Consider the following 13,310-nt stretch of genomic DNA (forward strand, 5'->3'; position numbering starts at 1 on the left):
CAGAGGCTGCGGGGGCGGGGCCGGCCTCACCCGGAATGAAAACAAACGGCGGCCGCCGGCGCATCCGGGCATTCGGCGGGTTACGGTTGGCGCGGCGGTGGCGCAGGTGAGGAGTCGACGGCCGAGCGTCGAGTCCCAGACCCGGGTCTCAGCCGCGCCGCTGGCGCCCCCGCTCCCCCGGCGCGACCCCGACGCCAACCCCGTGTGGGTCGGGCGCGACCGCAGCGGCGGGAGGTGGGCGCCCTGCGCGGAGGCTCGGCCGGGACTGGGGTCGGCGGGCCGGGGTTTCAGGTTGCGCCGGCATTTCGCCGCGCCCTAGGTTTGCTCTGGGCTGGGCTGAGGTGCTGGGTACTTAAAAAGAAGATTGAATAGTGTCTTTGGAGGGAGAAAGAGAAATATATGTATATATTAAAATTAATTAGCCATACAAAAAGCTTGAGTCATAACACTAATTCCAGATATGCCATTTGGGATTTATTTGCAAAGACAGATTTTCTTTGCTGTTTAAAGAGAAAACACTTCATTTTCTCCAGCCTTGACGATCTGATTCTGTATTTCTCAACTCTTTCCCATACTCTTATTTTTTAATACAAGATTCTTGTAATAGTCTGCCTAAGAGAAGAATTAATGTATTTTGAATGAATATATATATAGATATATATTTGAAAAGCTCTGGGGAAAGGTAGCGTTGGTCGATTTATTACAAAAGTGAAAGTGAAATTTTAAAGGAACGTTTTATACCTTTTCGCTTTCAGTTTAGAGCAGTAGTGCTAATGAATTTCTGCTTTTGGTGGGGACTGTGTTGCCGAACATTCTATGGCATCCATGAAACGTTCAGTTCTCCAGTTAAAATCGGAAACTGATTTATTAAACCTTTTTCCCTTTTGATTTAAAATATGTATCCTCGTTTATTCGGTTGTCTGGAAGTGAAGTTTTGTAAGTTTCAAGACAGTGGTGTAATCTTTTCTCAAACATAAGTGGTGGTTCATAGACCCTCCTTGCTGTTTATTTGCTGGTTGGGTGGAGTGTGGGCCGCATACTAGGTTTAGGAAATCCCTTGAGACTTTGGTCAGGTAGCTACTTGGATGGCAGAGGGCTGTGCATTCAGCCTTACAGATAGCTTGGCTCCAGTAAATGGCCCTCTCCCCACAAGTGATACTTTCGTGGGAATTTCTGAACATTTATCAGTAGAGAACTAACTTTGTGTAGTGGTCCTGTAAGTTATTTGTGTTTGGAAAGCTAATGCTCGTAAGTGCTAATATGCTTTTCTGTGTGAGAAGCAGTTTATTAGTGCTTGAAAATCTGGGGTTCTTTTGTAGGTTACCTGGATGCACACAGCCCCCTCTTTGATGTGTTTTTTTTCTTTATCCCTTTTCTCCCCGCTATCCTGATTACCCTCTTTCTTGCCTCCAAATTGATATAAAATAGATTTGAACTTTCTTTTAAAACACTTGTTTATGGAATACACTTAAGTTCTCAAACTTGATTTAAAAATCAGGTGAATTGAGTTTTGGGGAGTGTGGGATACAGGCCCTGAATAAAAAAAAGAAAGTTACTTATCTGGGTTACATTAACTCTTACATATTTTTTCACTCTCTAGAATGTGTCTTCATCCTTCAAGGGTAATAGCTTTTGACTTTTCTTGCTGCTTATCTGTTTTGGCTGTACTGCCCCTGTCAGCTGTTTGATCCTCTAGCCGCCTCACTCACCCCTTTGAATTGGTGTGCTAGTGAAGGTTGAGTAGACAGCTCCATTGCTGTGTGTGATTCTTTGGGAGAGAGTAGTTACATGCACAGGACAGAGAAGCAGCAAGGGGTTTCGTGATAGGAGGCAGAATCCAGTAGTCCAGTGTTGCAGGTAGAAGTCCCAGTGCTAGTTATGCTGCTGCCTAATTTTGCATCCTTGATTGAGTCATTTTACAAACTTGGGCCTTGGTTTTCTCATCTGTAAAATGATGACCCAGCCAGTATTGATTTGAATAGTATATGTAGATTTGCTTTTATGCTTTATCACAAAATAGCATGCATAACTTTCTAGTATTGTAAACACTAAATTTTTAATTTAAAAAATTCAGATATAGAAAATATTTGTTATGGATAGTTCATGGTTCAAGCTAGCTTTTCTTCATGTTTACCTGCCAAGGTGATTGGTCTTTTGTGTTGAAATAGCCAATATACAGGAGAATTGATAAGCTCTGCATCGAATTGTTTAAGTTCACTACTTTAGGGATTTATCTTATCTTTTCTCTTAGAGAATAATAGCAGGTTAAGAAATAGAAAAGTGTAATAAACCTTGCTACATATTAGCAACTTTGAAATATGTATTTTTATGTAATATATATAATTGCATATGTAATACATATTTCAGTCTGTATATAATATATATATCTTTTAGAGAAGCCTGGAGCTAGTTAAAACCTAGTCTAAAAGTAATTTAGACTAAACTGGAGGAGGAGTGGAGGAGACCTCTGCTTACTCTAGAAAACCCATCAGTGTATTAGGTAAGTTATAAAACACTTTGAAATGTGGCATGGGGTATCAGTGATGTACTGTTTTGCTTTCAAGGATGGCGCAAAAGAAATATCTCCAAGCAAAATTGACCCAGTTTTTAAGGGAAGACAGAATTCAACTCTGGAAACCTCCATATACAGATGAAAATAAAAAAGTTGGTTTGGCATTGAAGGTATTTTCCTTTTAAGACATTAATAATTAGTAGTGTTGTAAGTCTCCTTGGTAAGTAAGATTCTGAAGTCACCAGAAATTGCCAGGCACAACCAGGTAAACCTTTGGCATAACCAAAAACATGAGTGAAAAGCAGGTCCCACATTTTATTAGCAGTTGGCAAGCTTATTTTTATTTAAAAAGATTTTATTTATATGAGAATGGTATCTAATTATTTTGGCATATATCATTTCTAATACCTTCATGATGTTACCTAAGTTTATTAATCTGGGTGTTCCTGCTAGCAGGGCAGTTCCAGTGCCAGAAGCTTAGTGTGTGACCTGTTCAGTGTTAGTGTCCTGGTGGGTTCTCAGCCCTCCTTGCTACTGTGGTCTGCTGTAAAACAATGCTTCCCTCCCCCAGCTTTGTTTACACTATGGCTATCTGTTCATTTTTCCAAAATATATTTTCCTAATAATTATGCCTTGGTTTTTTATGGTATCATCAGAAATGGCATCATTTTACATAAGTGAAACTTCTAGAAATTGAAGTTTGCCTGCCTTTCGAAGCTGAGGAACATTAATCATTTTTGATAGAAATCTATTATATTGGAATATCCTAGAATGTACTTCTCTGTTTTCTCAGTCTGAGTATATTGAGATAAACAGTGTAACATTTATCAAGGACTAAGGATTGTCAGGAGGGCATCAAATTGTCCTGTGTTGTGACACAATGACGTGCTTGGGAGGTGATAGTGATAGCTGTGTCAGGGTCTTAGGGTTTTCCTGTCTCTCTTGTTCCTGACAGGACTCACTTTTTAGTTTTTGCAAACCTTCTGATCTTTCTTCTGAATTTGCTTGTTATAATTTCTTGGCTTAGAAACTAGGTGTGGCATAATAAGAAAGCTGCTTTCTGTCCCCAGTTCCTGGCACGGGGCTCCTAAAACCCTTGGAAATTCCCGAGTGGTAAGGGTGACAGGGGCATCTTTTGTTCTAAGAGGCAGCTCTTTGGAGAGAGCTTCAGGGTGGGGCTGCTCGCCTACAAGACCAGACTTTGATTAGAAGCTTGGAACTTGCAGCCCTACCCTCCAGCCTCTGGTGAGGGCAGGGGGCTGGAGATCAAGCTACTCACCAGCGGCCAGTGATTTTATCAATCGTGCCTACATAATGGAGCCTTCATAAAAACCCTTAAATGATGGATTTGGGGAGCTTCCAGATTGGCAGACACGTCCCTGCGCCAGAGAGTAGCACACTCCAGCTCCACAGGAACAGAAGCTCCTGCTCTCTGAACCCTTCCAGACTTTGCCACATGTACATCTCCATCTAGATGTTCATTTGTACTCTTTATAATAAACTGTAATAATAAGTAGAGCATTTTCCTGAGTTCTGTGGAGTTGTTCTAGCAAATTACCAAGCCTGAAGGGGTAGGGGTTGTAGGGACCCTTGACTTTGTAGCCAAGTCAGACAGAAGTGTGGGTAACCTGGTGCCTGAAATGAAGGCAGACTTGTGGGATTGAGCCCTTAGCCTGTGGAGTCTGCCTCTAACTCCAGATCGTTAATGACAGAATTGAATTGAATTGTAGGACATCCAGTTGGTGTCAGGAGGGGGAAAAAAAACCCTCACTGAGTAATTATGTTTATGTTTTCTAGAGAATTACAGAAAGTTTCGGGTTTTTTTTAATTTATTTTATTTATTTATTGTTGGCTGTGTTGGGTCTTAGTTGCTACGCGCGGGCTTTCTCTAATTGCAGTGAGTGGGGGCCACTCTTCTTTGTGGTGCGCCGGCTTCTCACTGTGGTGGCTTCTCTTGTTGCGGAGCATGGGCTCTAGGTGCACGGGCCTCAGTAGTTGTGGCCCACGGGCTCTAGAGCGCAGGCTCAGTAGTTGTGACGCACAGGCTTAGTTGCTCCATGGCATGTGGGATCTTCCCGGACGAGGGTTCAAACCCGTGTCCCCTGCATTGGCAGGCAGATTCTTAACCACTGCGCCACCAGGGAAGTCCTCTGATCTGTTTTGTAACTTATGTGTATCATGAACATCTCCCCTATTATAAATATATACTTAACACCGTCGTATAACCTGACTTGTTCTCACAAGTTAGGAAAATTAGAATGTCCTCTGTTCGTGTTTTTGGTTTTTTTGTCCCCACCCTTTAGTGGTATTGAACAGTTCATTATTCCTTAAAATAATTGTGTATATACTGCAGTTACATAAGTCACAGCCCACCTTGCTTTTCGCCCCTAGTGTAATCCCAACTGGTCTTACTTTCTCTCTTGGGCCTATTTTCCTGTCCTTTCCTGGTTTTGATGTTTCCCTGGGTCCTCTCTAAACTCTACACCTCTCAAGATGTCAAGCCACAGTCTGGATTTCACTATACCACCACTCATTAGTTATTTTGCCTTAGAGTCCCACATACACTGTTCTTTTTTTTTTTTTGAGTTGGTACTGTATTGATCTGTGTTTTTAAATTTCTCTTTATAGGACCTTGCTAAGAAGTACTCTGACAAGCTAGAATGTTGTGAAAATGAAGTAGAAAAGATAATAGAAGAAATACGTTGCAAAGCAGTGGAGCGCGGCACAGGCAATGAGCACTATAAAGCAACAGGAATTGCTACAATCGAAGTCTTCTTACCTCCCCGGGTAAAAAAAGTGAGTAGTTTCCCCAAATTTACATAGTTACTAATACTTAGTTAACTTAGTGATGTGATTAAATAAATGATGAGTTCTTTTTGAAGATACAATCCAAAGATAAAATTCCTTTCAGTTACTTTACATGTTGAACATTTACAAACTTAAAAGTCAATTTTATGGATTCTTAAGCTGGAACGTTTACGAAGTAGTCTGGCCTGCAGGCTTCACAGAGCTGTGCTTCAACATTCTTACATTTTCTAGAGTTTGAATGAACATTTAGCAAAAATGGGGAATACAAGATTACTTCAGATTTTCTAAAACTGTGTAGGACACATCACAAAGGAATTCGTCTTTTTTTTCTATGCCAGTGGAAGCCAGAGGCAGAGCTGAGTGCCCAAGCAGGGCCACCGTAACCTGGGCCACCTGTGTCAGGGCCGCGTCCTCAGTAGTTGAAGTCCAGAAATGTTACTGAGGCAGGGCACCCAAGGGTGCCTCTTCTGACTTATCAATGTTAATTATTCTCAGAAGAAATGAAAATAAGTATGTTTAAGAGTTACCATATGACCCAGCTATTTTACTCCAAGAGGAATGAAAACTATGTCTACACAAAAACTTGTACATGAACGTTTGTAGCAGCTCAATTCACAATAGCCAAAAGGTGGAAACAACCCAGATGTCTATCGGTGGATAAATGGAGTGCACGCATACAATGAATATTATTCAGCCATAAAAAGGAACAAAGTACCGATACTCTACAACATGAATGAACCTCAAAAACATTATGAAAGAAGCCAGACACAAAAAGCCACATATTGTGTTGTTCCATTGATAGGAAATATCTAGAGTAGGTGAATCCGTAGAGACAGAAAATATATTCATGGTTGTCTGTGGTGGGGGCAGGGGAGGGAATAGGAGGTATGGCACATGTTTGGTTGGGGAGATGGTGAAAATGTTCTGAAATTTGATTATGATAACAGTTGTCTAACTCTGTAAATATACTAGAAACCATTGACTCTTATACTTTAGACAGGGAACTTTAAGGTATGTAAGTTACCTCTCTATAAAGCTGTTAAAAATTTCTAGGAAAAGCAAAGAGCTTTATTAGAAGAAGGAAATTATATATGTATCTATCTCAGAATGCCAGTTTGGGAATTTAAAGGGCAGTATGTATATACAGGACTCTTCGTTGCTAGTATCAAGTACCTGGGAAACCAGACCACCAGTCAGAAAGCTGATTGGTGAGTATGGAATCAGAGCAGATGATTTGCATGGTCTCATAGGTGTCGCTGGTGGTCCCGTATTTTCCTCTGAAGCCCAGCCATCCGAGAAGGAAAGGTTCCAGGAACATGTCTTGCTGCTCCCTCCTCACTGGGAGCGCCGAAGGGACTATCTCTTTTGCTCACTGAGGTGGCCCTAGTGCCAGAGGTTGTGGGATGGTCCTTGTGGAGCAGAGGCCAGCTCCCTTGAGTAGACGGGGGACAAACCCCAGTGAGCAGCTGACCTTCCCCCAGAGACTGAAGCCCTGCCTGTGGTGCCACACTGCTGCCCCCTTGAGGACTTCCGGGTCACAGGGTCAGCACACGTCAGGTTTTGTTCAATAGCTTCATGCTAGGCATGCGAGTATTTACATCATCTGATATCAACCTGTCTGGTTTTATAGGCAGAATAACAGCTCCAAAAAAGTGTCAAATTCAAGTGTATTCTATTTGTCTTATTTTTAAATAGGATAGGAAAAACTTGTTGGAGACCCGACTGCATGTCACTGGCAGAGAACTGAGGTCTAAGTAAGTATCTGTGTGCCCCGTGCCCCAGGTGCTCTCAGCTCTTTTACACCCGCTCATTTGATCCTCCCTGGCCATCCTGTAAGAGAGATGGGGCAGGTTTGATTATCGTCACTGAATGGAAGGGAAAATTGAGGCTTTGAGGCTGAAGGACTTATTCAGGCTCACACTGGCATTTAAGGGCAAAGTGAGAACTCAGGACTTGCAGCAATCTCTTCACTTCCTGGTGTAACTTGAGATCAGGTGGGAACTCTGGATGCATGTACTTGATACGTGTTTGAATCAATGAATGAGTGATAGAAATAGGAGACAGCCTGATATTGGCCAGATCATTAGTTTTGAATTTTATTCCTTAGTGCACTAATAGCTTGCTGTGGTGTTCAGTGAAGTATTTCAGCCAGTTTCAGGCTGTTTGCCCATTTGTAAAAAGAAAAAAAATACCTGCCTGTCACATACCAGTGAAAACCTAACTTCTGAGACCTGGTCAATTACTTCATCTGCTTGTGTATTTTTAACTGGTAAGTATTTTGAATACCTCCAGGGATAGCCAGTCAGTGTTTCTTAAAGTGATTTTTCTCATTTTCTTCTTTGGTCTACATGAGGGCTGTTAGGGATGGATTCAGGAAGCATCATTCATTCAACACACAATGAGCAGAAGATTGTATGGAACAACTCCCCCTATTATGGGCTCCTCCAAGGAGACCGCAGAAGGTATAGAGGATGGCTTTTCTCCTGACATGCAGCTAGGGCCCTCCTGTTCAAACAGATACACAGCACCAGTGGTCTCTACTTCACAAGGAACCAAATAGTAAAACAGATAGTTTACCAAAGGACACTGTCTCTGACACAGTTTCAAATAACCATCTAGTAAGCTGACTTTATCTGAAGTAATGTTGTGAGTCAGTAAATTGGAATACTCGGTGTTTCTGAGAAGAATGTATAAAATAGCTATCATGATTAAAATCTATTTAATGGATAATAAATAACAAATTTGGTTACCTATAGTTTTCGGGTTTATTTTACAGGATAGCTGAAACCTTTGGATTTCAAGAAAATTATATCAAAATTGTCATAAATAAGAAACAACTTCAACTAGGTATGTTATGGCAAAGTATGCAGAATTTTTAAATCAAGTCAATAGAGAAATAATGACTTTGTATCTTTTTTTCTCACTCTTCCTCTGTTCAAAAATTTTGGGTGGCTTTATCATGTATATAATGCAAAACCAATTATTTTAGAGTTTACTAAAATAAAAATGTAAAGCAGGAAGCAACTTTTCCAAAGATACTCAGTACAGGTCTGGTGAAATGTTACAGAATGGAAGTCTAGGCGTGCTCAAAGTAAAATAGAGTTTCTAGTAAATTCTCCCTGAGGGAGAAGAGCTAAAGCTGAGTGAAGACGGGGAGGAGGCTGCGGTGGGGAGCGCTCCAGACAGAGAGCCTCGTGTTACAGCTCCATCGTGTGAATTCGAGGGATTGAAAAGGTCTCATATGGCCGAGTGTAGTAGGTGAGCGGAGGGTAGTGCTTCTTAAGGATGCAGGGCCAGGCAGTGAGGCCACATTGTAAAGATTATAGTGGTGCTTCTTAACCAAGGGTGATTTTGCCACCCAGGGGACATTTGGCGATGTCCGGAGACATTTTGGGTTGTCATGACTTGGTAGCAGGGGGCCAGGGGAGGTTGTGCTCATAACAGTTGATGGGAAGAGACCAGCAATGGTGCTGAACATCAAGGCACTGAACGGTCCCCACAACAGAGACTTAATGCAGCTCACGATGCCAGTAGTGCTGCTGAGGAACCCTGGACTTGAGCCTTACTCAGTATTAGAGGGCTTCTCTCTAGAGAGGTGGGAAGCCATTGATGCTGGGGAGCAGACACAATTATATTTGTGTTTCAAAGATCACTTTGGCTGCAGTAGGGGAATGGATGCGAAGGAGACACGAATGGCCTTGGGAGACCAGTTAGCTGTTGCAGCAGTTCGGGCAAGCACTGTAGTCTGTTTGGTTTCCATTAGGTTCCTGTGGTCTACGGAGAGTCAGGTTCACATCCCAGCCTGATGTAATGCAGCCTTCGCAGCCTAGCCCTAGTCGTCCTTTCCAGCATCACCTCTAGCCATTTCCTGTTACCTGTTTTAGATATCTTTGCACTGTTTGTCATCGCATCTCTATGTTAATTAGTTTGTGGTATCCTTCATTGGGCAGAAATCCTTGATTTTGATGTTATCAAATCCATCAGTTTTTCACCTTATTGTTTGTGTTTTAAGAAGTTCTTTCCTCAAGCCCAGGGCTGCATGGATAGTCTCACCAGAGGTTTTTGTTTGTTTGTTTGTTTGTTGTTGTGGCTTTAAAATCTAGTAAGATGGGCTTCCCTGGTGGCGCAGTGGTTGAGAGTCCACCTGCCAATGCAGGGGACGCGGGTTCGTGCCCTGGTCCGGGAGGATCCCACATGCCGCAGAGCGGCTGGGCCTGTGAGCCATGGCCGCTGGGCCTGCACATCCGGAGCCTGTGCTCTGCAACAGGAGAGGCCACAACAGTGAGAGGCCTGCGTACCGCAAAAAAAAAAAAAAAAAAAAAATCTAGTAAGATGAGTCTCCCTCTTGACTCTTCTTTATCATGGTAACTTGGCCATTGATGGATCTTTCTTTTTCTTTTTTTTTCATTATTTATTTTTGGCTGCATTGGGTCTTTGTTGCTGTGCACGGGCTTTCTCTAGTTGCGGCGAGCGGGGCTACTCTTCATTGAGGTGTGCAGGCTTCTCATTGCGGTGGCTTCTCGTTGCGGAGCATGGGCTCTAGGCATGCAGGCTTCCGTAGTTGTGGCTCGCGGGCTCTAGAGCGCAGGCTCAGTAGTTGTGGCGCACGGGCTTAGTTGCTCTGCGGCATGTGGGATCTTCCCGGACGAGGGCTCGAACCCATGTCCCCTGCGTTGGCAGGCGGACTCTTAAACCACTGTGCCACCAAGGAAGTCCTCTATTTTTCAATATAAATGTTAGAATGGTTGTCGAGTTCCTAAATATATATATGTGTATGTATATGTACGTATGCATATGAATGTGTGTCCAACTCGAGTTTTCAGAAATGTGTTCAAATTTATATGCTTATAGTTCATAATATTATTTTGGTATTTTATAATGTTTGCTATCTATATTTACCTTTTTTCGTTTTGTTTGTTGTTTTTTTGCATCTTTGACTTAATTTTTGTTAGGTTTGTATATTTGATTAATTTTTTTTCATAGAGCCAGCTTTTGATTTTGTTCATATTCTCTTTCATTCTGTTCCATTAACTTCTACCTCTGTCTTTATTCCCATTTTTTATATGAGGACGTGGACAGTAAGTGGTTCACTCAGGGCTATAGAGTTAAGAAGGGATGGAACCCAAGGTGTTTGTTTTTACCCACTTCAGTAAATTACCTCTCACAGTGCACCGCTGCACTCTGGCCTCCAGTCCATTGCTGAGAACTGGATTATATCTCCAGCTAGAGGGTGGGAGATATCACGTCTCTCTCTGTAGTAGATTCTCAAACAGTTGATTGCTTTAGTTTGATCTTATGATGAGAATAAAGAAAATTACAAAGGATTAATTTAGTCACCTCATTTTCCCTGGCTGATTTTAACCAGTGCTTAACAATAACGTAGGTAAACAGCCAAATTTAAACATCTTCTTACCAATCATGTGGCATGGTGGTCTGCAAGTGCTGACGCAGGCTTAAGGATTCCATTTAACATAGAAGATGGCCTATTACCCAGTAAATTTAATGACTCTTTATAACGTGCATTTCTGATTTTGACAGGGAAGACACTTGAGGAACAGGGAGTGACCCACAATGTAAAAGCTATGGTGCTCGAACTAAAACAGTCTGAAGAGGATGTGAGGAAAAACTCCCAGGTGGAAGAAGAAGAGCAGAATGAAGCCAGACTAAAAGAAAAAAGAATTCAGAGGACTAAGAGAGGCCTGGAGATACTGGCAGAGAGAGGTACACAGAGCTTCAGACTTCAGCTCAAGTCCTCAAAGGTGGCAGCAAATCACGCAGCAGATGGGCGGGAGTGTGCGTGGGAGGGGAGTATCACATTTCTTGTTGGCCTTTCTTCCCCTACAGTCTAACATTTTTAATGTCACCATCATTGCTTTTTAACATTGAACTAATGGAGTTCCTTTTGGTTTTGTTGCAGCTGAGATGGTGGTGGATCCAGAAACCACACCATACTTAGACATAGCTAACCAGACGGGCAGATCAATCAGAATCCCTCCATCAGAAAGAAAAGTAAGTACTGTAAGAAATTTATGGCTTGTTCTTTGATCTGCTGTCAGAGCAGAAGTGGTTTTCTATTTGTTTTATCTTGGAATGTTATTATAAAGGATTAGAAGCAGCTTTCAGTCTCCAGCTCATAAACAGAGAACATGACTATATGATGAGCACTTCATCTGGCCGCCTCACCCTGTGAGTTTCAGTGCCTGAGTACAGAACGGCAGGACCTCACTGGCCTGGAGCAGTGGCTTCCTGTGGCAGTGTTTGTTTTGCTGTAGTTTATTTTACTTGGGGGCCTCATTCCCTAAGGGACGGATCAGAAGGGGAGGCTGGGGTGCTAGGTAGTTTGGGAAGAGTGTGACAGATGATTCTGCCACCTCTTCCCCTGTCTCTCCACAGCCCCGTTCTCTAATTTGGAGTAAGGGTGAAGTGGTTTTACCTTTGAACATATCCAAGGGGGTCTTTCTAGCAGCATCTACAACTTGGCCCATGAGATCAGTCTCTGAGCTGGGGTCCAGTAGCTTCTTACATGAAAAGCTTTAGTGACTGTGGGTCAAGTTAATTTTAATTTTTTGGTCTTTAAAGGACACTTTTGAGTCGGTTTCACTGTATGAATTATGGATTTAAAATTAAGGATTAAAGTTACGTTTTAATAAGAGAGCTTTGTAATCTCATTGAATTGATTTTTTTTGGCAACTGTTTGCCCACTGCAGATACTACGTTCGTATATTAAATGATGATATTTAGATCTTGAGGGGAAACCTTTACAAAATGGAATTATATACAAATTCAAATCTAAAAATATTAATGAACTTTAAAGAAATTTGGATCACCTTGCAAAAATTGTTTTAGAAATGGTACAGTTGACAGATACTTCAGAAAAAAACCTGATTAAGAATAGAGAGTGAAATGAATGCTCTTTTTAGAAAAGATACAGTCATTACTGGCTGGTTTTTTATATGTTTAGTCTTACGGATACTAGAAATAGATCTAGATCAGCCAATACTAAATTAAAGTGATGAAAACGAAGGGACGGGTGCCGTTTCTGACCATTTCAGCCATGTTAAATTGAGTTCTTGGTTTCAGTGTTTAAATGAAATGAAGGTTTAATGCTGTTTTCCTTAATTTTGGCTTTTAGATTTAGTTGTGATCTTGAGTTTTTTGTCTGTTTGTTTTCACAATATTTGATTTCTTTAGGCTTAATATGCTTTTAATATAATTCGTTTTATTATAGTTTAAAGTGATGTTTTTTTAAATCCTTATTTTTTCCTAGGCCCTTATGTTAGCCATGGGATATCATGAGAAGGGCAGAGCTTTCCTGAAAAGAAAAGAATATGGAATAGCCTTGCCGTGTCTGTTGGACGCTGACAGATATTTCTGGTAGGTGCTTTTGTACCTGGTGAAAGCAAGTTTGAAGGAGGATGAGAGTTACACACAGCACCCTTCCCCCACCCCGTGCACTTCACACTTCCGATTTTCACCCAAGATGGTTAACATAAAAGAGTAGTTATGGTGTAGACTGATTTGTGAACTGTTTCTCCCCGTCGCAGATTTCTAATTGATCTCTCTTCCCTGTAAAGCATTTTATAAACATAGGCACTATTTTTTTACAACAAGCATGTAGGGTATCATGTCTCTTTCTTATGACATGTTGTCAGCCTGCACTGTCCGTTATAAGGTCCCTGTCAGCTTTTCACTTAGTGATTTTGGTGTAGATGTTGATGAGCGTTCCCCAAATCCACTGTTTCATTAGGCGCTCCAAGATGGTGATAACGTATTATTCCTTCTGCATTTATTGCTGGAATTCTTTTGAAAAATATTTTTCCTTATCGCTGCTTGGTCCTCCTAAGGTACAATTTGTACAGAAAGACAGAATAAAATGCTGGGTTCTTTCTCTTTGTTTTCTTCTTTTCAGAATAAATGAGTTGCTTCCCTAGCATCTTCCAAAGATGACATCACCGGTGAGGTTTCCCTGCTTTTTTTTTTTTTCTTTTAA

At 41.6% G+C, this 13,310-nt stretch overlaps 1 protein-coding gene across 2 annotated transcripts in view; it reads left to right on the forward strand.

The window, feature by feature from the left end:
- Positions 1 to 13,310, forward strand: part of NUB1 (negative regulator of ubiquitin like proteins 1) — a 27,472-nt gene continuing 14,162 nt past the window's right edge. The window contains exons 1-8 of one of the 2 annotated variants that reach the window (XM_019930323.3): positions 1 to 106; positions 2,565 to 2,682; positions 5,141 to 5,308; positions 7,016 to 7,074; positions 8,097 to 8,167; positions 10,859 to 11,041; positions 11,238 to 11,329; positions 12,588 to 12,694. In XM_019930323.3, the coding sequence (XP_019785882.2) occupies positions 36 to 106; positions 2,565 to 2,682; positions 5,141 to 5,308; positions 7,016 to 7,074; positions 8,097 to 8,167; positions 10,859 to 11,041; positions 11,238 to 11,329; positions 12,588 to 12,694 (869 nt within the window). In that variant the 5' untranslated portion in view covers positions 1 to 35. Of the gene's footprint in view, positions 235 to 2,564; positions 2,683 to 5,140; positions 5,309 to 7,015; positions 7,075 to 8,096; positions 8,168 to 10,858; positions 11,042 to 11,237; positions 11,330 to 12,587; positions 12,695 to 13,310 lie in introns of both variants that reach the window. The other variant, XM_019930322.3, reaches the window with a different exon arrangement.

This window comes from Tursiops truncatus, chromosome 9 (genome assembly GCF_011762595.2).
Source record: "Tursiops truncatus isolate mTurTru1 chromosome 9, mTurTru1.mat.Y, whole genome shotgun sequence".
NCBI classification, from domain to species: Eukaryota; Metazoa; Chordata; class Mammalia; order Artiodactyla; family Delphinidae; genus Tursiops; species Tursiops truncatus.